The sequence below is a fragment of the Nicotiana tabacum genome, chromosome 5 (assembly GCF_000715075.1).
Source record: "Nicotiana tabacum cultivar K326 chromosome 5, ASM71507v2, whole genome shotgun sequence".
Taxonomy (NCBI): Eukaryota; Viridiplantae; Streptophyta; class Magnoliopsida; order Solanales; family Solanaceae; genus Nicotiana; species Nicotiana tabacum.
Window position 1 is genome coordinate 95,632,591 of NC_134084.1, and position 25,513 is coordinate 95,658,103.

Consider the following 25,513-nt stretch of genomic DNA (forward strand, 5'->3'; position numbering starts at 1 on the left):
TGTTTTGAACCCTACGGGCAGGTGCACGTGAGGGAACATGCACAGATCAGTATAGGAGACACTCTTCTGCCCGCTTAAGCCTTGCATATTTTTTAAGCTCTGCTCGAGGCTCCTCATTCTTCTCGCCTTTTCATCTTGTTCAGGAGCTTTGGGATTTCGGTCTTGCCCAGGCGTAAGCTCGCATTGAGGCTACTGAGGGTGAGCATTGGTGGTAAACCGAGTTGGTTCCAGCGAGAAGGATGGTGCTTGAAATGTGAATGAGGAAGAGTCAAAATTAGGCCTGTGTATAGCGGGTTGTGCCGCAATTGGACAGGGCGGTGCAGTGAATATGTTTGTAGCCACATCTGTCGTTGACACCCGGGGATAAGAATCGGAGGGTGATCCAGCGGAGTGGGCTGAAATGGTAGGATACCCGAATAGGGTAGTTGGATAACTTATGGGGACGTTGGAAGTCCCACTTGTCCTAGAGAACAGCTCGGGGAATCCAGGGATTACACTCGGCGGCTCTTTTCCATTGTTCCAATCATCCAACATTTCCAACATGCGAAGCCACAAGATTCTGTTTTCTTTAGCAGTTGCTGATTCAGAAGTTGGGATGGCCGAGATTGAACTCTCTTCGGAAATAGGAATCGTTGGCAAAGGAATTTCTGAAGACATCTCTACACTTCCCTTTGATCTCGTGAAGTAAGTGTGAATATTTCCTCTCGACTCAGTGACGGGCAACTGAACACTTCCTTTCGACCTCGTAAAGTATGAATGTGAGACCAGACCTCCACAAAACCAAACCACCTTTCTAAAAACCTGGACTTAGCAGCAAGCAAACGGTTAGTTTGAAACAAATAACAGACAGGTAATCTCACGTTGGGGTGTGATGCACCTATACAGTTAAATGAATTTTTACATGTTTACATCGATGGCATGCGTCATTCCAGCTTCTCTTTATGCTCCCCTTTATTTATTTTATTTTTTTATTTTTTTATTTTATTTTTTTGTATCATTATTATTATTATTTTGGTTTTACAACCTTTCTTCTTATTTAAGGTTCCGGTCGAATCTTACGAAGATTGCCTACGTATCACGGCCCCGCGTGAATCAAACCAAGCATAGTTCGGGACAAACAAGTGCAAAATAAAGAAACATTTTTTTTTATTACTAAAACATTCTATTACAAACTAAACATTTTTGAAAAAGGGAGAATAACAGACTTGAAATAAATACAAACTCAAAAACTACTGATACACCCTGATGCGAAAAGACAAACAAAAGACGCCAAGACGGAAAATACAGACTCGACCTATAAATACATTAAAGCTTTAAAAATTGGAGCCCGCGGGGCATCGTTCGGCCTCGCTGCGGGCTTAGGTGCGAGGTCCCTTTCAAGTTGTTCTAGCTCATACATGGTTCGCTTGACATAAATCATCACTACCGAGAAGAAGGTAGTGCGGGTCATATCTTCGCACCGTAGACACCTCCTAATGATGGCATGTGCAATGGTCTTAATCTTATCCCTGGTTTGCCCCTTTTCTATGAGTAGGCGCTCTATTTGATCATTACGGGCCTTCAAAACCCGAGAATTCTGGAGATGTTGATTCTGCCACTGCTGAATTTCTACTTCCATCTGGGCCAGTAAATCATAGCAATGTCTATTTTCAGCTTCAAAGGTTCGGGCTTGCTTAGCCGCTTTGTCCTCAAGAGTGGCCACCTTTCTCTTCAAATTGGCAATGGTTTGCTCGTGATCCCTTTTCAACTGCTGCAGGTACCAGTTGCGCTCCTCTGTTATTTTTGCCCAGTGTGCCTCGAGTCCTGCTATGGTATTCTCAAAATTCTCCAACTCACTTCGGCACTCACTAATTTCCATTTTTAAACCTTTTATCAGTCGCTCATCCGACCGGCTCCTTTGTTGGTTATCAGTGGCTATCCTTATTTGCTGGATTTGGGCCCTAAGCGCCTCGTTTTCCGGGCCAACCTGTTCTTTTCTCCCAGATCAGTAGCAACTTGCACGTTGTTCTCAAATTTTAGACCTTCAATTTGTTGTTTCAGCTTGCTGATTTCAGCCCGATAGCCTTTTTCTTTTGCTAACCAATCCCATTGCTCCTGTGATGACTCGGCAAAATTCAGGATATGGGGTCTTTTAGCCGGCCTTTTGTGCTCAAGTTCTCTTTTGTACCACACAAGGTACCCTGGTGCTACTTCACCTTTGGCCCGATCCTGCACGCAAGTATCTGCTTTTAAACATTGGCATTCATTCCAGATCTGGCGGACTTTTGCTTCAGGAAATTGTCCGTCAGGGCTAATCTCAATTGCTTGAGCACTAAGATCTTCCTTGTGTGGCACTATCTGGCATCTCCCGAGTTGTCTCAAAACTCGATAGGGCGCGTAAGGCTGAATGCTCTTAAGTCCCATCAATAGAAAGTGGGTCCTAGCTGCCGGCATATATATGATCTCATCAACAGGCAACCATCCCAGTGTCCACTGTATTTGGCTAGCGGTGAGAGTTTGAAAGAATGACGTCCATGCCGTAACTCCCTCGGGTAGACCGACCTCCTTGATTCTCGTGTAAAACTCTTCTATGCAAGTCTTCTTCGAGGAACCATAACTCAAAAGCTCGGAACGGTGGCAGAGATGTTCAGTCATCCATATTTGTAGCAGCAAATTACACCCCTCGAAAAAAATTCCTCTGGCTTTGCAGGCTGTGAGAGCTCGAAAGATATCAGATACTACCATAGGCACGAGAGTGCTTTCATTTTGAGTGAGCAAAGTACTGACGACCCCGGATATTTTCAGATCAATGTTTCCGTCTTTCCTTGGAAACACCAAAAGGCCCAAAAATGTTATCATGAAAGCCACTCGTCTATGCTCATCCCACTTCTGACGGTTACCTTTGCTGCATAACTTGTTACCCGAATTGTTGAATCCTCCTACATGACCATATCTGTCGTATATGAAGCGCGGACTACAGAAACCTACGGCCAAATCTGGGTTATGGACCGTCCTGGGTATCTTTAATGAATCTAGAAACCGATGCACAGTGACAGCTCTTGGGGCGACCAAGTATTTTTGCCTTAATGGAACTTCAGCATTTCCGATGTACCCGGCTATTTCCTCCAAAGTCGGGGTGAGTTCAAAATCGGAGAAGTGGAAGACATTGTGTGCCGGGTCCCAGTAGGTGACCAAAGCTCTTATGATATCTCCTTGAGGCTGGATTTCCAATAAACCCGTGAGACCTTTCAGATATTTCTTGACCTCATCTTGCCCTTCACCACCTAGATCATCCCACCATAGCCGCAACTTGACAGAGACTTTAGTCATTATCGAAAAGTGTTCATTTTGCATTGTGCTCATCCTGCACATTTATTAAGGTGATTTAAGCAAAAATTATTTGACTCAAAATGATTTGACTATATTTTAGAAAGAAAGATCCGATCTTTTGAACACGGCCTTTCAGCACTTCGGGGATGACGATTTTAAGGCTGTGAGGGTCAACCGATCAAAACTCTAAAGGATGATTGAAAGTGGCCGTTTATGCAAAGTCAGCCTTCCACCGTCCCTTTCGGGAACATTTGGTTGTTTTTGACAAAAACAGCATCACTTGATTTATTTATGACTCTTTTTTTTTTCAAAATAGTGGCCCGACATTGGGAACACGGCCTCACAGAGCCTCGGGGACGAGGATTCTAAGGCTGTTGGGCAAATTGGTCAAAATTCAAAAAATGACCAAAAGCGGTTATTTATGCAAAGTCAGCCTTCCGACGCGTCCCTTTCCGGAACATTCGGCTACATTTGACAAAAGTGGCATCACCCGACTCATTTATGATGAAATTAAAATTCTGACATTTTGGCTATTTCTGAAAAAGGGGAGGTTGGACCCGATGAGGGTTGCCTACGTATCTCACACCCTGTGAGAATCAAACCGGCTTAGTTTGGGCAGATAAAACAAACTTCTTTTGAAAAACAAGACTCTTTTTCCATTGGCAAACAAAACCATTTTTCATAAACAAAACTCTTTTTTTTTCAAAAATTCGGCAGAGTTTCGACACTATTTGGACGTTGATTTTTTTTAAAGCAGGCGATTAACTACCTCTATATCCCTTTCCTCAAGACATTCAAAAGCCGGTCAGCATGCAAGTTCGAAACAAACAAATGCACAAGTAGCAAGTTGGATGCATCAGGATGGTCTTTTGTCATTTTGGTACATCTGTCCTAGACAGACCCAACCCCTGTGTTGAGCCTCCAAAGTCAAATGCACATGATGCAAACAAACGTTCCTACTAGGGATCCGACATGAAGCTGAGTTATTCTAGGTTTGTAACCTGGGTATTTGTTCTAGACTGTGTACCCGAGCGGACAACTCGAGTCGAGGAGGGGGCTACGTACCGGGGACCCGCGAGATCGTCCGGCTTTGTAACTTGTACGACCTCTTTCTTATTTCAGGGTATGATACTAACAGAATAGGGAGTCTCGACCAGCAAGCACATTCCCGAAGATGAGAAGAGGAGGGTTTCAGCACAGTTTATATATAGTTCAGATAATATCAAAGCGGTAAAAGGCAACATTTAGCACGTTATGCCCAAACATGTAATAAAGATCAGATAATAAAGCCAAATATAACAATTATTCTAAGCTCGAATTCTTGAACCCTGAACTAGAGATTCTGGGTTCGCTCCCTAGCAGAGTCGCTAGAGCTGTCACACCTCCTTTTTGCATGCCTACCCCGAAGGATAAATGCGTGAGAGAGTTTTTCCAATTTAAGTGACATTATTCAAAAATGGGATTATTTATTTATTTCAGAGTTGCCACTTGGGAAAGGTTTGGCTTTTGGTGTCCCAAGTCACCGGTTTATCTTGAATCCCAAATCGAGGAAATTTTCGACTTTCCAAATGAAGTTTGCGAACCAGAAATTCTAAGTAAGGAATTCTGTTGACCCGAGGGAAGGTGTTAGGCACCCATGGATCCCGTGGTTCTAGCACGGTCGCTTAAATTGTTATAATGGCTAAATATATGATTTTAATACATGTTATAACTTGTGTGCTTTTATTAAGTTTAAACCGTTTTTATTATTATTTTTTAATAGAATTGCAACGTCGTGAAAACGTATCTCGAACCTCGTCACAATCAATGTACCCGTGGTCATAGATACGTTTCGACTCTGTTGAGATTTGGATTTGGGTTGCATAAATGCACACCCATACTTAGGGAAGTAATTTTATTAAAGACGCGCCCTAAGCGATTGGCGTATCGTTATTTTGGGCAAGGCCGTGAAACTTTGCTAAACGGCCCGTCCCGGAGTCTAAGCAACTTTACAAACACGTATAGAGGGCCCCGCAGCTTGTGCATTTTTGTTTGGCAAGGCACGCCTCATTTTTATTTTTAAAGGATTGACTTATAGTGACTATGTTTTCTATTTCGTTCGTCTCTATAATGAAAGAAAAAGAGTTCTAACTTATTTACATGCTCACGAGTTATTATAGTTGAGTTTCGAAAGTGAGTCGTTAAATCTAAAAACGATACAATAAGGGCAGTCGGTTAACAATTGTGGGCCCAGGTCCAATGTATAAGGGGTAAAACTGGACCTGTGCCATCCTTATTAAGATGTTGGGCTTAGCTAAATGATTCTACACATGTTCAAACTTTAAGAATCCGAAATGAAAGTGATACCTAATGAAACCCGTTTTTTACGAATTTAGATGAGCAAGTTGTTAACTAAAATAGTTTGAACTATTAAGTAATCAACCTAAGGCCTGATGTGTATTTGGAACATGCTGTTTAATCGAACAAATTGAACTAGCAGAATGTTACAACTACACTATTAGTCCTTTTAAACTAAAAGCCTACGGGGAAGAAGTTTACAACTTAAATTGCTATAGGATAATGCCCATGTTATACATAACCAACAACTACCTGATTCTAGTGAAGGCAACTAGCGAACATATATACAACCGAGATTCAGTATATAACCAGAGTTTACATGGGCAGCGCATAGAATGTTCTAAGTACAGACAATAAAAGAAAGAAAAGACTACATTAAACTACAGCTTCAAATCTTTTTTTGCATTCATGCTTCAAGTAGCTTACAAGATGTACCAGTGTATCAGTTTGTGTACCTGGTATTTGGAAAGCAAGGAAAGAAGATGAAGATCAGTAGAAGTAGCAGTAGTGTAAATACACAGGAACAACAGGTTCAGCAACACAGCAAAACCAGCAGAATCCAGTAAATGATCAGTAGAATAACCCAGTAACCGATTGAAACCTAGCAACACCAAAATGCAATCACAGTCAAAGCAGAAGAGAGACAGGTACAAGACAACAGTAGTTTACTGATTTTTGAACAACACTCAAAGAAAAGCAGCCTGATATTATTAAAGTAAAAGTTCAGCCTCTTTTTCTTTTTTTTTGCTCTCAAATTCTGATTTTTCAAAATTCAGTCCACTCCCTCCCCCCCTTTCTTGTCCAAAATCCAGTATATTTAAAGACTAGAATTGGCCATTCTTTTATTCAAACATTTCACTTTCAGCCTATTTTATTCCCTCGTCATGTGCATTTCTACCTTTTTATCATTAAACCCATGCTGTTACTGATTTCCCACTAGTAAAGTCACTAAGCCAACTCAAGTAGTACCTTTTTCACTAGTTAATTCAAAAACATGCCAGTCTTTTAACTGGCCATTTCTATTTTTAAAATTAAACCCCATGTTATTTCTGATTTCCAGCCACTAAAGGCACTTAACATATTATCACTCCCACTATTGATCCCTATTTTATTCATTAGCTTAGTGGTATATTAGTATTAAACTGACAGACCATTAAAACTGAACAATTTGCAGGTTTCTAATATCCCAACCTGTTAAAACTAATTGACGACATTTATCCAATTGACTATATGAATTACAACATATATAGTCAATAGCTAATGATCAAAATTGAACAGTACACACAGGTGATTCAAGTTGTACTGACAAAACAGGGAATTACCCTGGAAACTAATTAATCGACCAAACTCATTCCAATCGATTATATAGTTTAACACATACACTTAACAACGAACATGCGAAAATTTCGACCAAATAAAGGTCTGATTTGGAGAAGAAGAACAACAAAGCACAGAAATTGGAAATAAAATCATTCTAACCACACAAACGAATAACAAAACAAACAAAAACTAGAACAAACAGAAAGGGAAAAAGAATACCTCAAGTAAACTAGATGACCCAGGTCCGAACTCAGACTCGACCTTTTTGAGGTCGAATGGACCTTAATCAAGTGTTCTCAACGGAGAACACTTCGACTAAGGTCTATTAGACCCCACACCCTCTGCTAATTTGAACAAATTCCTGGTTCTTGGATTTCTAGGGTTCTTGGGGCTCAGATTAGGGGTTCGAGCTTTTCTGGTTCGATTCGAACCAAACCAGGCTTGGGTTGGTCACGAGGGAGGTCGGGGGAATAACTGGTGTGAATTTGGGGTCGGTTAGTATAGGTTGAGGTTTGGCTCGAATCTTCAGATGAAGATTCGAGACGATGTAGGTTGATTCGAGCCAAACGGTTTGTAGATTCGTGTCCAGGGGGTCAAGGTGCACTAGGGGTGTTAATTTGGTGGTCACCGGCATCGTTTCTGCCGGGTTTCAGGCTTAGGGGTTCAACGACGGCTAGGGTTTGCTGATTGGTTTCGTCTCTGAGTTGATAGAGACGAAGGGGTGCAAGGGGGTGTTTGGTTACGGAGGCGTGGGGTGAGAGATAAGGGTTTATATACGGGACGGGGGAGCTGAATTTCGGCCGTTGGATCATTGATGATCAACGGCCTTGATCTTTTCACTTAAGGGGACGACGTCGTTTGGTCTCGCGTGGAGACTGGGTCGGTCTTTGGGTGAAATGGGTCGGGTATCTGGGAAAGCCTGGAGCCGTTAGATGAAGTGAGATGAACGGCTCAGATCAAATACACCTAAACGACGTCGTTTGGAAGCCCAGGTCGTGGACTGGGTCAATGTAATGGATTGGGCCTGATTTTCAATTGAATTTTTGGCCCAAATCCGGTATTTTCTTCCCTTTTCATTCTTTTAATTTAAACAAAAATTCCTAATTAAATTAAAACCAAAATTAAACTACACAAATATTAATTAACATTCAACAATAATTAACACACAAATTAAAACGTTTAGTTAAAATAAAATCACACAATGACGACAGATAGAATAAAAATGCATATTTTTGTGATTTTCCCCTTGAAAACCAAATTATGGTTTAATTAATTCCTAAATGCACAATTAAATCCTAAATATGCATGTGACCTGTATTTTTGTATTTTTTAATTAACTACAACAAGGTAAACATTTACGGACAAAACAATTACCAAAATGTCACGTAAATTCTCAAAATTGTACCCAAAGGTAACTTGTTTTGTTTTTTTTTTTGATTTCTTTTGGAGTAATTTCCGTGAAGCAAAAATCACGTGCTCATAACAGGTACAAGCAGGGGCGGTCATTCCATAAAGCAAGTAAAGAAATCGCTTTAGACTCTATATTTGTGAGGGTCCTATTTTTTGTTACACCTAATAGACTATGTATTTCCGTAAAGTGAAAATGTTTGATTTCTTTCTTTAACAAATATAGAGAAGAAGGATTTGCAATTGCTATGATTTTTACCAAGGAAATTGCACTTAAAATAAATATCGAACCTGAATTTCGTAAGAAACGTGTGATATACAGAAAGTAACAATTTGATGCGAATGTTGATAATAAAATCTCAAAATCTTTCGAAGAGTCCTTTAGAGTTGATTAATTTTATACATAATAGACAAGACTATTTTTTCACTTCAAAATAAATTTGAACAATTCAAAGCATATGAAAATATTTTTGATTTTCTATCAATAAAAACTAAGATCATTAGATGTTGAAAATTTTAAAAAATATTGCATTAATCTTGAATGTTCCTTAAAGCATAATAATCAATTCGATATTGATGGTTTAGATTTATTTTCTGAATTAAAAGTATTAAGGAAAATAGTACATTTAGAAGATAATAGTTTAATTGATACACTTAATCGAATAAAAAAGAATTAATTTTTTCCAAATGCCTAAATTGCTTATGGAATAATGATTACGCCCAACTATGCCTTATAAAAAGGGCTAAGCGGTCGTTGCAAATATAATCCGGTTTACAAGTCCGGAGTCGAATCCCACAAAGAACTAAAGTTTAGCTACAGCTGTTCACTATTACCAAGAAGACAAGTTTGAACAATTCCTAACTTATAGATATTTAGATTTTTGTGTTTAACTAATTAACTAACAAATTAAAATTGTAAATTAACAACTAAAGATACTAAGGGTTGAGAAAAGATTAAGGAGGTCTAGAGTTATGATTTTTCCAATTGTCGGAATTCTTCCCGCTATGTCTTTTATAATTTTTCCTAAGTATTCTTTACCGATCATGAGCGCTCTGCGTGTTGTAATTCTCTTCCGAGTAATTACGACAATTTACTACACATACTCTCCCGAGTTACGCTAGCTGGCTTTAATTACAACTCACTTAGATCGCGCCCAAGGTTTCGTTATCCCTAATCCCACCTTTAAACCCTTGGTTATTGATTCCTCACATACGTCGGGAGTGATTTTGTTCAACAACTACCTAAATATGTACTCTCTCCCGAGTAATACATACTAAATAGGCACAGCTAATAAAGGATCCTATCAATTAACTATAACAAGAACGTAGTTGAATAAATAGAGATTATACTACGACTCAATTATATAAAAACATAACAAAAATTTATCCTACAAAAGGTTCCATCAAAACCCTAGATAAAAAATTAGCTATTCATAATAGTATGTAAAACTACAATACTAAAAGTCATAACCAACAATGAAAATTAGGAGGAGGAAGGAAAAACTTGTAGAAGAATTCCACGCCTTGCTCCTATTGTGTCTCTGCCTCCTTAGGTCCAATCTGTGTCTCAAATCTGTCCAACCTCCTCCTTAGGTCTAAAATATGTCAAAAGTATGTCCAATCTCTCAAAATAGCATTTTGACATGTATTTATACCAAGTAGGGTCGGGCTCAAACGAAAAAACCCTTTCTTGTGCGAACTAGGACTTCACTCTGTAAAAGTTGAACAGCCGCGCCGCAGGATGTGCCGCACCATGCGGCGCGTTAGTGCATTTTATCAGCAGCCTCAACTTTTCGCATCAGGCAGCATTTTACACTGCTGCGCCGCGCCGTGCGGCGCCCCATGCGGCGCGGTAGTGTAATTTTCTTAGAGTGAACTTATTTCGTCCTCTTTTAACATCCGGACTTGGTACACGACCTCCGAACACAATCCCAGCTTAATGTATTGGGATTTTACTCAGACTTCAAAGCTCCAAATTGATCAATTTAGCTCCAAATTAACTTTTGAGCTCAGGATCACTTCCTGCAAGGCATAAAACACGTACTAAGTGCAATTCACTATCATTTGAACTCAAACGCACGTAAAAAATGTAGTCATTGGCATGTAATACTACGGCTAAAATACAGGTTTCTAGCCTAACATCAACACCCCACACTTAAACCATTGCTCGTCCTCGAGCAATCAAACTACACTTTATATAGACACGACCTTTTTAAACAATTCTCCTAACTCATCATACCAAGAATATTTAAAATAGACTAAGCACAAAAGCGTAACATCTTCACCTCAAGATTTGACTCACAAGTACCACGCATTATTCACAACTCACCCACTTACTCTAACGTAGAGATCATTGACATTACCTTTCCTTCATGAATCAAGTGCCCTCACACAACAAAAGAGAGTAGTTTCACACAATAAAATTTAAGAGCACTTAGGAACTCAAGCTAGAAAGAATTCACTCACTCTCAGAAATAATATTCATATGCCACAAAAGATGCACCATAGGCTTGCCCGTAGTGTACTACTCTACTAATCGAGCTTATTTAGTCAAGGATCAAGTAGGACTTTATTTGGCTGTAATGTAGGCTACGGGACGGGTTGGATATATTTAGATATAAGAGTGACTACACCTCCCTAAGCACTTTAATACATATACTTTAACATTCAAACATCATACTTATGTCAAACCAAACTCCACCTTCACATCAATATACATCAACTCCCAAATTATTTAAGCACAATTATATCAAGAGTCACCACTATCAAAGAATATTTTTTTTACAGCAATACAACTATTTTTTTCCTTTTCTCTTTCTCTTTTTATTCATGTGGCTCTTACTTTTTCAAAATAGGAACCTTTCTCCTTATTTCATTAGTTCCACTCAAAAGCCAAACCTACCACCCCCACACTTTAACTTTTACATAGTTAATAACAATTCAAGTGCTCATGAGAGGTTAAAAGATTCAAATAAATAATTAATTCAAACAAATGGGTAAGGCTTGTAATGTGGTTGCCAAAGACACAAGATTACAGGCTCAAATGGGTTAACTACGATACATAACAATTAGGTGCGTAAAATATACATATCTGGCTCAACAAAGAAATGCCTATATAACTTCCAAGACTGAACAAAACTACTATTTAGATTTGCAAACACACAGGGCAAGTTCTAGGCATCAAATGCAATGAACAGAATAACACACACACGACACATAACTCACTTAGGATTGGATTCATCAAGACACTCTAGTCAAAGCAGTTAAGCAAAGTTAAAATCATACAATTTAAGGTACTTATACAAAAGTCAAAAATTGAGTCTAAGCGTAACAGCCAAAGTACTCACTATTCTCAAGGCATAACAAAGTCAAGAGATATTGCTTCAATTCAAAGCACAACACAATGACTCATATTCCTAAAAAAACTCACTACACGCGGTTCAAACAAAACTCTTGAAAAAGAACCGTGGTTTAAAGAAAAACCAAGAGGTAATTGCTACACTACCTAACAAAAAGAAAATTATTTTATTTTTTTAGACTTAAATCCCTCAAGAATTTTTTTTAGAATATCCATTGTCGGGAAAAGTCCAATCTTTACTATTTTAAAAAAAATATTCAATTAAACTAACATAACTAAAATATCATAGAAAGTCACCCAGACACTCTCCTCACCCCACACTTAAAATTGTGCATTGTCCCCAATGCACACCATACTAATAAGAGGGTAAAAGAAACTCCCTGGTAGGCCAAAGGACGAAGCACTAGCAGCTCATAGGTTACTCAGACTTCTCCCCGACTTGGTCCTTCGTGCGGGTACCTCACACTTAATTCCAACCATCTGGTTTGTTGTTGCATCCTTTCAATAGCTTTGCTTTTCAAGCGCCTAAAAAATAAAAAATAGACACTACAAAAATAATACAATTAAAAAATTAATAAAAAAATAATAATAATAAAAGAAAGCAATAAAGCTGGGTTGCCTCCCAACAAGCGCTTAATTTAACGTCGCGACACGACGTGAATCATTTTCTGCCTCTACTTTGAACTTATGAATTGGACCCCAAGTTTTGATTCTGCTTTGTGATCATGCTCCTGGGGTGGTAGAATGAATCTGACTGGCCCAATAAAATAATGTAGTATTCTGCACTTCTTGACCTTTGGATGAGATGTGTATTCACGACTTTCTGGCAAGAAGCATTCCAGAATGTAGGCACCTTGTTCCTCATTCCTTGACTCCTCAAGTGGTTCGGACGACTCTATTTCCATATCATCATCCAAACACAATGTGGAAAAATGCTTGGAGTGTGGACCAATGCGCTCAACTACATAAACATTGGGACTGTCTACATTCTCAACACTAATGACAATAGAGTCAACTAAGTATGTATCCTCAATATCCTTGGTTGACTCTAGTATCTCTTCTATGACATCAGCATACTCAAAATCTAGTTCGATTGATTGTTGGTGTTTTACTCTGGTCTTCTCCTCTAGATCCTCAATTATTGTATCTAATTCACGCTCTTCTTGGATACTATTCACAATATTGACTTGTTGAGCATTAAAATCTTCAACCAGTTGACTCATGTGAACGTTCAAGTTGTGAATAGTTTCCTCCTGCCTTTCTATCTGCAGTTGTAATTTACTATGTTATTCCAAAATGCACTTTAACATATCTTCGATCTTCTTTAGGTCAGCTTCCTTGGGTTCTTTGTTCCTATTAACTTCACCAGAAAAAGAAGAACCATCAAAGTAAGGGGTTGGGGGAAGGTAAGAAATATAAGCACAACCGTGAAAGTGACCATCTTGACCACCACACATATCACACACATTCCGCGCATAAGATTGAGTTGGTGCACAAAACTCGTTCTTGGGAATATTTTGATAATTTTGCCCTGGGAGGTTTCCTTCACAATATGCATAAGGAGGATTAAAAAGAGAATTACCAACATCAAAATTCCCATAATTCCATGATGCCATGTTTCTCAAATAAAATTAAAATAAAAAAAATTAAAAAAATCAAATACTAAAAAATAAAATAAAAGTTCAAACTTGAAACCTAGCAATATGTTCACCTACAACTACACCGTTAGTTCCCCGGCAATGGCGCTAAAATTTGATTACGCCCAATTATGCCTTATAAAAAGGACTAAGCGGTCGTTGCAAATATAATCCGGTTTACAAGTCCGGAGTCGAATCCCACAGAGAACTAAGGTTTAACTACAATTGTTCACTATTACCAAGAGACAAGCTTGAACAATTCCTAACTTATAGATATTTAGATTTTTGTGTTTAACTAATTAACTAACAAATTAAAATAGTAAATTAACAACTAAAGATACTAAGGGTTAGAGAAAAGATTAAGGAGGTCTAGAGTTATGATTTTTCCAATTGTCGGAATTCTTCCCGCTATGTCTTTTATAATTTTGCCTAAGTATTCTTTACCGATCATGAGCACTCTGCGTGTTGTAATTCTCTTTCCGATTAATTACGACAATTTACTAGACATACTCTCCCGAGTTACGCTAGCTGGCTTTAATTACAACCCACTTAGATCGCACCCAAGGTTTCGTTATCCCTAATCCCACCTTTAAACCCTTGGTTATTGATTCCTCACATACGTCGGGAGTGATGTTGTTCAACAACTACCTAAATATGCACTCTCTTCCGAGTAATACATACTAAATAGGCACAACTAATTGAGGATCCTATCAATTAACTACAACAAGAACGTAGTTGAACAAATAGAGATTATACTACGGCTCAATTATATAAAAACATAACAAGAATTTATCCTATAAAAGGTTCCATCAAAACCTTAGATAACAAATTAGCTATTCATAATAGTATGTAAAACTACAATACTAAAAGTCATAACCAACAATGAAAAATAGGAAGAGGAAGGAAAAACTCGTAGAAGAATTCCACGCCTTGCTCCTATTGTGTCTCTGCCTCCTTAGGTCCAATCTGTGTCTCAAATCTGTCCAACCTCCTCCTTAGGTCTAAAATATGTCAAAAGTATGTCTAACCTCTCAAAATAGCGTTTTTACATGTATTTATACCAAGTAGGGTCGGGCGTAGACGAAAAAACCCTTTCCTGTGCGAACTAAGACTTCGCTCTGTAAAAGTTGAACAGCCGCGCCGCAGGCTGCACCGCACCATGTGGCGCGTTAGTGCATTTTATCAGCAGCCTCAACTTTTCGCATCAGGCAGCATTTTACACTGCTGCGCCGCGCCTTGCGGCGCTCCATGCGGCTCGGCAGTGTAATTTTCTCAGAGTGAACTTATTTCGTCCTCTTTTAACATCCGGACTTGGTACACGACCTCCGAACATGATCTCAGCTTAGTGTATTGGGCTTTTACTCAGACTTCAAAGCTCCAAATTGATCAATTTAGCTCCAAATTAACTTTTGAGCTCAGGATCACTTCCTGCAAGGCATAAAATACGTACTAAGTGCAATTCACTATCATTTGAACTCAAACGCACGTAAAAAATGCAGTCATTGGCATGTAATACTACGGCTAAAACATGGGTTTCTAGCTTATAGAATAATGTTCATAACTCATGTTACCGTTGCTTTAACGAAAAGAAGTTTTCAGAATTAAAATTGATAAAATCTTACCTAAGAACAACAATGTCACAACTCACAAGAAAGATTAAATGGATTAGCTATATTGTCAATTGAGAAAAATTTATTAGGAGTTATCGATTATAAGAAAATTATCAATAACTTTGTATCTAAGAAAAGTTAAAAAAATACAACAATATACCCAGTATTATCCCATACCATGGGGTCTGCCGAGGATAGTGTGTATACGGACTTTACCCCTACCTTGTGATTTTAGATAAAAAGCTAAAAAAAAATAGACTTCAAATAAATAATAAAAAAAATTAAACTATTAAGGCCCCTCATAAAGTTTAGTTTTAGACCACAAAATTAGTCGGGCCGCCCTTGGGTACAAGACTGATTTTCCTCAGATTATATATTGATCAGCATATTCATACAACTCAAAATATTAAACGTGCTGTGTCCAGTCGAACATACACAACCATGGCAACATTTTCTCCAAGACACAGCCACCAGATCCAGCTCCAATGTCCGCAAAAATCTAGCATACGTAGTACCAAAATAAAATTAAAGAAGAAAGGAAACGAGAGTTGGTAACAAAGCAACAGATTCATATCAATATTGACCATTCTCTTAACTCATCAATTTTTCCATATAAAACTCCAGAGATACTGACCTTAACTATTTTTTTTTCTTTTTTATTATTGAAGCCAGTTTCACCTCAGGCTATATTGATCTGTAGGTGCTAGAGGGTTTGGCATTGACCCCTACCTCATATATTTATATCCAAAAATTAAACATATGAAGGAGGGGATATGAGACCTTACCTCCTCAAATCTCAGAAAAAGACTGCACCATTGTCCCTGTACCAGTAGCAGCCAAGAAATTTTGGTCCGGGTGTTAATACTACAGCTAGGGTTACATTATGTATCAAAAAATTAGTATGGGAAAAGATCGTCCCGTTATACTGTAACATCATATACATTAAGAAGCAAGAGGAAATATATATGGAACTATGTTTAGCTTTCCTGATTTTTAAAGATTGCTTTGTCTAAAGTGTATGGACCTCTGGCCTCTGCTGGCATATCCTCCTTCTTGTAATAGATATCTGGGGAGTTGAATTGTTCTTAAAGCTGCACCATGTTTAGCTAACATATCAGCTACTTGGTTAGTTTCTCTATAACAATATTGAATCCTGATATTCTACTTCATTATATCTTTTTTCATTAATTGGACTGCATATTCAAGAATATATGGAATACTGATCTTTCCTAGTAACATATACACCAGAAATTGTGAACTTAATTCTAGGATAACATGTTCCTTGTTCATAAGTATACATCAATTTACACCAAAGGAAGCTGCTTCAACTTCGGCACAGTTGTTAGTGCAGAACATTAGAGCTTTAGCAAATGCCTGAATTAGCTCTCCATGTCTATTCCTAACAACTCCTCTTAATCCTGATGTCTTGTTTGTGCCATTGTTGCTACCATCACTATTTATCCTCAACCAAAAATTAGGAGGTTTGTTCCAATTTACAATTCTACAAATAAGATTAACAGTGATAACCTCCATCTCCTTGCAAATCTTTTGCCAGTCCCATGAAAAGTCAAAGACAATTCCTCTCTTCTTCATTAGAATTTTCGTATGGAATAGAACTTCGCTGATTATTCTAGATGTAGATATTATTCTTTTCTGGCAGAGCATCTTGTTTTCCATAATTCCCAGAAGATGAATATTGGGACTGATTGAACTAGCAGCCTCTGTTGGGAATTCCTACACTTTGTGCCATTCCAGGTATGCATCATAGAGATTACATTCCGACCTCCCATATGGACACCCATATGACCTGCAAAAAAATTCCATATATTAGTAGCTATATCACTAGTGATAAAGACATGTTTAATAGTTTCATCCTCGGGTTGATTGCAACAGCTACAATTTGGTACAATAACTTGTCCAAAATCCCTAATAATTTCATCAAGAGAAACTTTTCTTTTAACCAGCTTTCATAACACAAAAGGCATCTTGAAAGGGATGTCTTTTCTCCAACTTTTTCCATAGTTGCAACTTTTCATTTTTTTTTTGTCAAAGAAGATATTAAGCGGAACTACATGAGAAAGCTCTTGAAGTGGTAAGGTGTCATACTTGTTGATCCTTTATGTTTCTATCTCCGATGGGGGTTTTAAATATGACCTGTGCCAAGTAATTTGGCACTATGTTGTTACTAAAATCCATGTCCCAGTTATTATTGATAATACAATCTTCAACCATTAGATTTCCTGATCTGCCTTCAAAGTTCATACGAGTTGCCAATGGTCCCTCACCAGTCCAATTATCCATCCAAAAGGATATTTTGGCTTCATTTATTTTCCATAGTATCTGTGATTCCACACTATTTCTTATCATAGTAAGATCTCTCAGAATGTTCTGATTGTACTATCCTTGTCATAGGGTGGCTTCTTTGATAATATTTTGCTTTTAGGAAGAGTGACCATTAGTTATCATCTCCTCTAAACCTCCACCATCTTTTAGCACTAAAAGCTTTGCATATATCTTCTAGTCTTTTAAAACCTGCACCTCCTTACTCCGTAGGATAACATAATTTCCTCCCAGAGATCCGTGATATTTCTTTTTGTCTTCAGTTTGTCCGCAGAAAAAATTGCAGAAGTACTTTTCCAATTGTTTTAGAATTGTTTTCGGGGGAAACACAGACTTCTTGTTAGATTCTCAATTTTGTAGTTTATATGTATAGCATATCTATAAACAAATAAAAGTCAAGTCATCTCTCTTTTTTCTTCCCTCCTGCCTAATACTTATAAGTGAACAGGCAAACCATGAGATCAATACTACAATCAAAGAAGACAGGGAAGGAGGCAAAAATAACATGAATTATCGAAGTTCTGAATTAGAATTGAACTGAGCCACTTTGAACTAGCAGAAGGGTGATGACTTACACTAAACAATTATTACAGATTTGCTACTTGCACTACTTACAACCCCAATTCTGAGTGTGTTAGCTCTGAAAGAAGCTCCATTGAGTATAAAAAAGAATTTGAATGGCCTGTGTAGAATAATCAAAGCTAAACTCTCAAGTATCAATAACTTGCTTATCGTTGCCATCACCGATTGATGAACGATTTTCACTACAATCAACTTCATTGACCCTACTTCCTTGCCCAACATCATTCTCACCATCCTCGGATACTGAGCTAATATCCATCTCCTTTTCTGGACTTTCAAGTTGCACGCACTCAGCAACTGCGTCCTGCACGGAACTATTATTTTCTGAATCAAGGCTTCTGTTCGATGGGGTCAAGTCTCCTTTCCTTACCACATTGAAGACAATACCGCTGTTAGTCCTTTCAGGCTGCAGAAGGTCACCTTCACCTACCATAATGCTTGAACTACTCGCAGGGACCTTATAACTAAAATCTCTTTGATCAAATTCTGTATCTGAACTTCTATCAGGTGTTGTTACCCTTGGGCTCGGGGAGAAATGGTCCCTGCCTGCCATCTGAGGAACAATATTGTTGAGGTCAATAGTCAATCCTTTGTTCAATCGCGAACCAATTTCCAAGTTCTGGACAAAGTCAATAAACTTATCAGCTGATGTTGTCCTCATCAAAGGACCACCCGATCTTGTCCAAGAATTAAGGTCCACATTTTCCGGCTCACTGTCACTACCATCATGTGCATTCCGGTGTGTTCGCCAATTACGGTTAACATGCGCCCCCGAACCACTGCCTCCTTGATGATGTGAAGCAGCAACATCCGCAAGAAAATCTTCAAGGGAGCCTGTTGAATTCTCTCGTGCAATGCAGTTCCAAGAAGGAATTCTTCTGGAAGCGTTAAATCTGACAGTGCTTGCCAAGCCATGTGAAGCAGCAGCCGCTCTCTCAGCACTCCTTTTCAGTCTACGCATGTGGTTCAGTATAGCAACACATTCATCAAGTGCAAGCTCAATTCCACAGTTTGCTTTCATGGCTGAGAGTTTTTCCCAAGTGCACCTTCTTCCTTGATTTGCTGCCTTTTGCAGCTCCAGAGTAGAGGGATTCTGTATGATTTTTGAGTACTGTATCACAAACAAAATTTGGCGAAAAGGTTAGATGTCAAGCCAACCTACAGTTCTTCATAGTAGAACTTATTTTGAAAAAGACAAAAATATTCTTATGAACTTAACATGATTTGACAATTCTCATCTAGATTTCCACAAATTGGGAACGGAAAGCAACTTTTAGACAGAATCAAATTCACCCAGGACTTAGCATTTTTACTACAGTGTTTTCAGTTCCATCAAGGCAATTATTTCCTATTCCATTCAACAGCATAGCAATCACAAAACGCATCAACAACACGAATTGAAGTATTTGTTACTCTGTAAGTTCAATGGGCTTCATATTCACATTTATAGCCATCGAAACAGAACTTTTTTTCTTATTTGCAAAAAGAGAAATTGCTCATAGTGGATATACCTGAGCTAGAGTGGCAGGCATTACAACTGTTACGTCACCCTCCCATTCTTGAGCAAAAAGCTTTGCCAATCCTCCCAAGGGAAAACCAAGTTCTAATACCTGATTGCATCTATGCTTCACCTCCATTTCCGTAAGTTGAGCAAGCTGCATGGCCAAATACTTGATGTTACAATGTCTCTGCTTAAGTCTTTTGTCTCCACAAAAACATAGCAGCAAAACTAGGAGCATGCAAGGGTAAGTTATGAACTAGCAATTCTTAGTTACAACCACCAACGAGATCTATAGAGCCTAAGCATTTGATGTGTCTAAACTCTAAATCGTAGAACTGAAACTGAGTCCATGGAACACCGGCAATTACGTTGGGTACATTTAAAAAGGCTATATATATAGGTTCACAGACTAACTCCGTTACTCTAGCACCTAAAATATAGTAAAGAGCATCAACAGATGAATCCTGCTTGATTATATTTTCAAAACCACTATGAGCTGCAAACTGCTAAATGAATTTTCTATCAAAAAGATTCTTGCTTAGAAAACTGACCGCTATGACTTATACGAAGCCTATTCAATATCTCTATAAAGGAGAAAATCACATAGGTGCCCATAGTGCTACTCGGCGATGTATGTGACAACTACAGAAATTATTCAGCATACGATTCCTTCAAGTTAGTCCCTTTAGCAACTTCGGTTGAACTAAAGAGCCTAGTTCAAATGTTCAAACAAGTGAAGATGCTTGAAGAAGCTTAATGAGGGAATAAGACTAGCTCCTTATCAGCATACGCTTGAAGTCTAACTCCTTATTGAAAAAATGACAGAATAAGGCTTACTGAAGTTAGGCCTGAGCTATACCGCCCCTACCTATATTTACAGAATAGATTAGTACTAGTTAAAACTAACTCAAGATATAACAACGACCGGAAGCATTTTAAAGTGCTCTAAAATTTTGTTGCAGTGACACAAATACATGTACAAGACTTAGAGGAAGCATCAACATCAACTGAAAGCAAAGAGATCAAGATCATATCAAAGAAAACAAAAGTCCATACCTTGGCAGCAAAGTTGCCTCCATAAGCTCTTACAAACTCTTTGATCCTCAGCAGTGGAGCGATGTGCGGATTCGCCTGGCTCACAATGAAGTGATTGACATTGAAGAGCTCCTTTAGCTGCATCATTGGCAAATCAACCTCCAAGCTACCATCCCTCCAACGACGAGAAGATGCACTAGAAGTGGCATCAGGACCCAAATGAAATGGTGGGTGATATGGAACAAGATCTCCACTTCTATCCTTTGCCATAAGTTCTTGAGCTTCGAAGAGACCAGGAAAGGCACAAGAAGCGGTAACAGCACTCCATATAACAACATGAGGTGAAGTCAAGTAGTTCAAGCATCTAGGAGGTTCATGTTTCCTAGGCGAGCAAACAGTAATCCCCAGAACTCTACCAGTCATGTCATAGGCTTCTTGGAAAGTAAGATTATTCGTGAGATTACGTAACAGCACCTGCAGCTGTCTGATTTCATGTACAGCACCCTGGGTCATGACCCTCTTGAAAATAGTAAAAATCCCACCCAACTGATCGAAAAATTGCAAAGAGTGCCAGGAGTCCTCGAAAAAACTCTGGAGCTCAGGCCAAGATCGAGTTGCAACTATGGAGCACATAATCGAGCCGACACTTGAACCAGCAATTATCCGTGGCATCAGCTTGTGTTCTACAAGTGTTTTCACCACGCCCACATGGAAAGCTCCTAAAGAAGCACCTCCACTTAAAAGCAAAGCTGTCCTACCAAAGGCATGTCTTGTTTCATGCATGAAAGCAAGTTTCTCTTCCAAGAGAAGCTCCTCCGAATCAGAGTCGCATACCATTCTCAACTGAGTTGAAACCTCATCAATATAATCCTTAATCAGTCTAGGCACATGAAGCCTTCCCTTGTGAAGTTCTGGATTGCACATATTACCAAGATTCCTAACAAGGTCAGCTCTCATACAGAATATGATATCCCTCAGAGAACCCTCTTGCCTACGATGTCGAAGCTCTTGGAGTTTATTTCGAACTAATTCTACATCATAAAGATCTGCCTCATTCATTTTAGGGGTCTCTTTATCTAGCATCTTGGCAGCATGAGCCCACTCCTCATAAGTCAATGCAGATCTCATCATATTCCTCCAAAACTTCCTCCTATAGGCCATCTCAGCCTTGATTTTTACATTCGTGTATCGCCTCAACAAGAAGGCGAGAAGCGTCACCAATGCCAATATCCCTTGTGGATTACGAGGGTGCAACCACGAAATTAAGGGTGTCAAGTAGTATGACAAACCATTCTTGAACTTGTACAAGTAATATATCAAGAAATGAAACAGGTGATGCCTCAACTGTGAAATTGATTTGCAGAACAACACTCTAAAGGCGATTGTTCGACCCAATATCGTAGTAGGTCCAATTGAAAAGAAGTCAATAGTAGCCTCATTACTTATATCCATCTCAATGAAAAGGGGGACTAATCCTAGAGAAGGTTTCTCGGCTAAATGTTAAGAGAACCCAATATACACATACCTAAAACTCTAAGCTAAAGGTTATTCACAAGATTTAGCAGAACAAAGATTGTACTAACTTCTGAGAGTCAAGGAAAGTGAAAAGGATATAATTTTGTGACAATAGGGAAACAAAGTTTATTCACAGGATTCAAGGGAATCAGATTGAACCAGATATTAACAAGAATTAGATCAAAGAAAATACCTCAATTTCTGAAAGTCAAAGAAAGAAACTCCAAACCTTTCTGTTTTAGCCTTTCTCTTTTTGTGAAATTATGAAAAATCAGCTCAGAGACCGACAAGAACTTGGCAAAAAAGCACCAAATCAACCGACAAAAGAATCCTTAATACCCCCAGAAATCAAATTTCCATGTAAAAAGAAATAGAAAGATCAAATTTTTACATCAAGATTCAATTTTTTTGGATCCCACAAAATCAATGTCAAAAGGGGTTGTAGGAATCAACCAGCAAAACAACAAATTTTCATAAAGTTAATGTTTTTTCCTTCAATATATGGAAAACAGAGAGGGGACAATAAATCAAGAAGGTGAAAACAAACACTAAAATTAATATATCACTGCAATGGCAGAGATGGATATTAGTAGAAACATAGGGATTCGGAAAATAGAAAAAGTCAGAAGTTTGGATCAGATAACGATATGGTTCTCTATGGTTAAAACTGACGTATGAATGTATCAGCTAAGGAAGTATGGATAGGCACGATTGAATATATTATTATTACTAAAATAATAGGAGTAGTAATATTCAAGAATACCCTCTGCAGCTAACTGTAAGGCACATAAGCTGTTCTGGCCTTTAGCAATGAATTTTATTGAACCTAATATTTTTAAAGCGAAGAAGGGACAAGTATTTAATGAATTTAGAATAGATATATTGTAATCAAATACTCAATAGGAGGTAAGACTGGTTTTGCATGTCTCCCGTCATCCTTTTCTCCTTTTCCAATATGAATATGGTTTTGAATTTTTGATGTTGGAGAAAGGATATTTGGGATTAAGTTTTTGTCTTTTTGAAATGGGAAAGTTGGTTTGTTGCGTTCAAGAAAAGAGGTTGCTGCTTGTTGCTTGCAAGTAATTATCTGAGGCACACATGTAGCTCTAAGCTAATAACTTGGAATTCAGTATTTTTTTTTCTTCAAGAAATTTATTAAATTCGAACTCATAATTTAAAAATAAGATGAGTTTGAAATATCTAACTCGTTAAATTTAGATTTTGGATCCATTTTATTAGGAGGGGAATTGGAAGGTTGGTGAAGTAACTTTTAGTTTGGTGGTGATTATGTAGACAAATAGGGAAAGGAAAAATGTAGTACTATAATACTATTTGTTTGGAAAGATGCTTCATTTTGTGAAATAGTCCCTTTCGTTAAGATATAATATTATTCAGAATATAGTAATCAATGTATCTAATTTTCGGATTTTTTTGACATCCAATTCTTTTATATTTTTAAATTTTATATTTAAATACACAAAGATCTATTATAATTTGAATTTTAATAATAAAAAGCTTTCAAAAATTGTTAAAAGATTGTGGCCACAAGAAAAATTATTTCACTCTAAAATACTAGTATCATGTTGGAGAGCTCGTTACGGTCCATGAATTCCACAAGGGTAAGGCTCACCCGGCTAACTAGCCTATAGTTACTACGATTCTCTCATGTCTGTACAAATATAATTTGAATTTAAGTTATATTCATTAATTGTGTAGTTTTTTGTTTACAATAATAGTAAAATTTAACATATAATAGCAAATTATTTATTAGGTTATCTAGTGATCTCATCAAGAAAAAATTATATAAAAACTGAGTATAGAAAACTTGAGATGTCCTATATAAAAGAAAACAACACCAACCCAGTATAATACCACTTAGTGGGATCTGGGGAGGATAGTGAGAACTTCTCACCTTGCTCTTGGGAAGACTCGAACTCACAACCTCTTGATTGGAAGTGGAGGTTGCTTACCATTAGAGCAACCTCTCTTGTCATAAAAGAAAGCAACACCAAAAGTGTGTATAACGTGTTAAAATGTCAAGCATTCACCCGAAGGTTATAATCCATCAAAAGTACGTGTTCAAGTTATCAAGTATTGAAGAACTAAACATATGACAGAATTGAAGAAACTTTGTGAAAATTTTCTTTGTATATTGATTGTGTTGTAACATTCTGTACAGTATCCATATTTATACAAGAGAAAAGGAATCTACCCTATAACAAATTATGTCAAGTGGCACTATTTTATATGCTACTGTATAACGATTTATTGGATAAATATATTTGGATAAAGAATTCTAATTACAGGGTGTATCTATGCTGTATTTGCATGCTTCTAGAAGTGTAGGCCTTCAGCTGTATAATTTGTATCGGTCTAGCTGCCCAAAACTAGTGACCCAAAATGCAAGGCCCAATTCTCTAATAAACTTAAGCCTGACCAATTCTTTCGGACACAACCTAGCCACATGAGTGTCTTCTTCTTGCTTCGTGCATATCACCATGGGAAAGACAATAGCTTTCTTCCTTTCTTTCATAAGCATTATCATCTACACCAACACCCCCCTCAAGTTGGAGCGGATGAAAGTACCCCCAACTTGCACAATAAATCAAGATGAGTAGGACCTGGGAATGATTTGGTAAAGAGATCTGCAAGCTGAGAAGAGGATCGGACAAAAGAGAGTGAAATCAAGCCGGCAAGGAATTGTTGTCGCGCAAAATGACAGTCAATTTCGACATGCTTGGTCCGTTCGTGGAAGACGGGGTTCTTTGCGATGTGAATTGCGGCTTGGATATCGGAATGAATAGGCACTGGTAATGAGATGGGTATAGATAGATCATCAAATAGACGAACCAACCAAGTTAGTTCAACGACTACACGCCTCATAGAGCGATACTCTACTTCGATAGAGCTAAGAGAGATAGAGGTCTGTTTTTTTGATTTCCATGAGATGGGAGAAGAACCGAGGGAAATGTAAAAACCACTAACTGATTTTCTCGAGTCCGGACAAGTCCCCCAATCAGAATCGCAAAAGGCTAAGAGCTGAAATGAAGATGAATGCGACATAAAAAGCCCAAGACCTGGGCCATTTAAAAGATATCGGAGGACTCAAATACCTGCTTCAAGATGTGGTTTCCTTGGGTCCTGCATATATTGGGTGAGATGTTGGACGGTGAATGACAAATCAGGTCGAGTGTGTATGAGATAGTTCAACTTGCCAAGGAGATAACGATATAGAGTACGATCATTCAAAGGCTCCCCAGAATGTGCAAGCAACCGTATAGTTGGGTCAAGAGGAGAGGAAACAGGTGAAGAATTTAGGACATGAAATTCATGTAGAAGATCCAATGTGAATTTCCTTTGAGAAAGAATCAGACCTCGAGGTTCACGAATTACTTCCATGCCTAGGAAGAAATGTAAGTTGCCAAGATCCTTAATTTTAAATTCCTGGTTGAGAAAAGCTTTTAAAGCATGTAACTCTTCATTGTTATTTCCTGTTAATAAGATGTCGTCCACATACACTGCCACTATAGGTATAGAAGATTCTATCTTTTTGAAGAATATG

At 38.1% G+C, this 25,513-nt stretch overlaps 1 protein-coding gene across 1 annotated transcript; it reads right to left on the reverse strand.

Annotated features, from left to right (window-relative positions):
- Window positions 1–17,819: 17,819 nt before the first annotated feature.
- LOC107786500 (triacylglycerol lipase SDP1) lies at window positions 17,820–22,979 on the reverse strand. Its single transcript, XM_016607986.2, has 3 exons — window positions 20,458–22,979; window positions 19,412–19,555; window positions 17,820–19,011 (listed from the first exon to the last, which is right to left on the reverse strand). Exons 1-3 carry the CDS (start codon window positions 21,886–21,888, stop codon window positions 18,028–18,030), a joined length of 2,559 nt encoding a protein of 852 aa, XP_016463472.1. The 5' UTR covers window positions 21,889–22,979; the 3' UTR covers window positions 17,820–18,027.
- Between the last annotated feature and the right edge of the window lie 2,534 nt (window positions 22,980–25,513).

Coding starts and splice junctions, on each gene's coding strand:
- LOC107786500 (XM_016607986.2), bottom strand. CDS start 21,888: ATGGATATAAGTAATGAGGCTACTATTGACTTCTTTTCAATTGGACCT. Junction 19,556..20,457: donor GAGGCAACTTTGCTGCCAAG/GTATGGACTTTT, acceptor TTGGCCATGCAG/CTTGCTCAACTTACGGAAAT. Junction 19,012..19,411: donor TGCCTGCCACTCTAGCTCAG/GTATATCCACTA, acceptor TTTGTGATACAG/TACTCAAAAATCATACAGAA.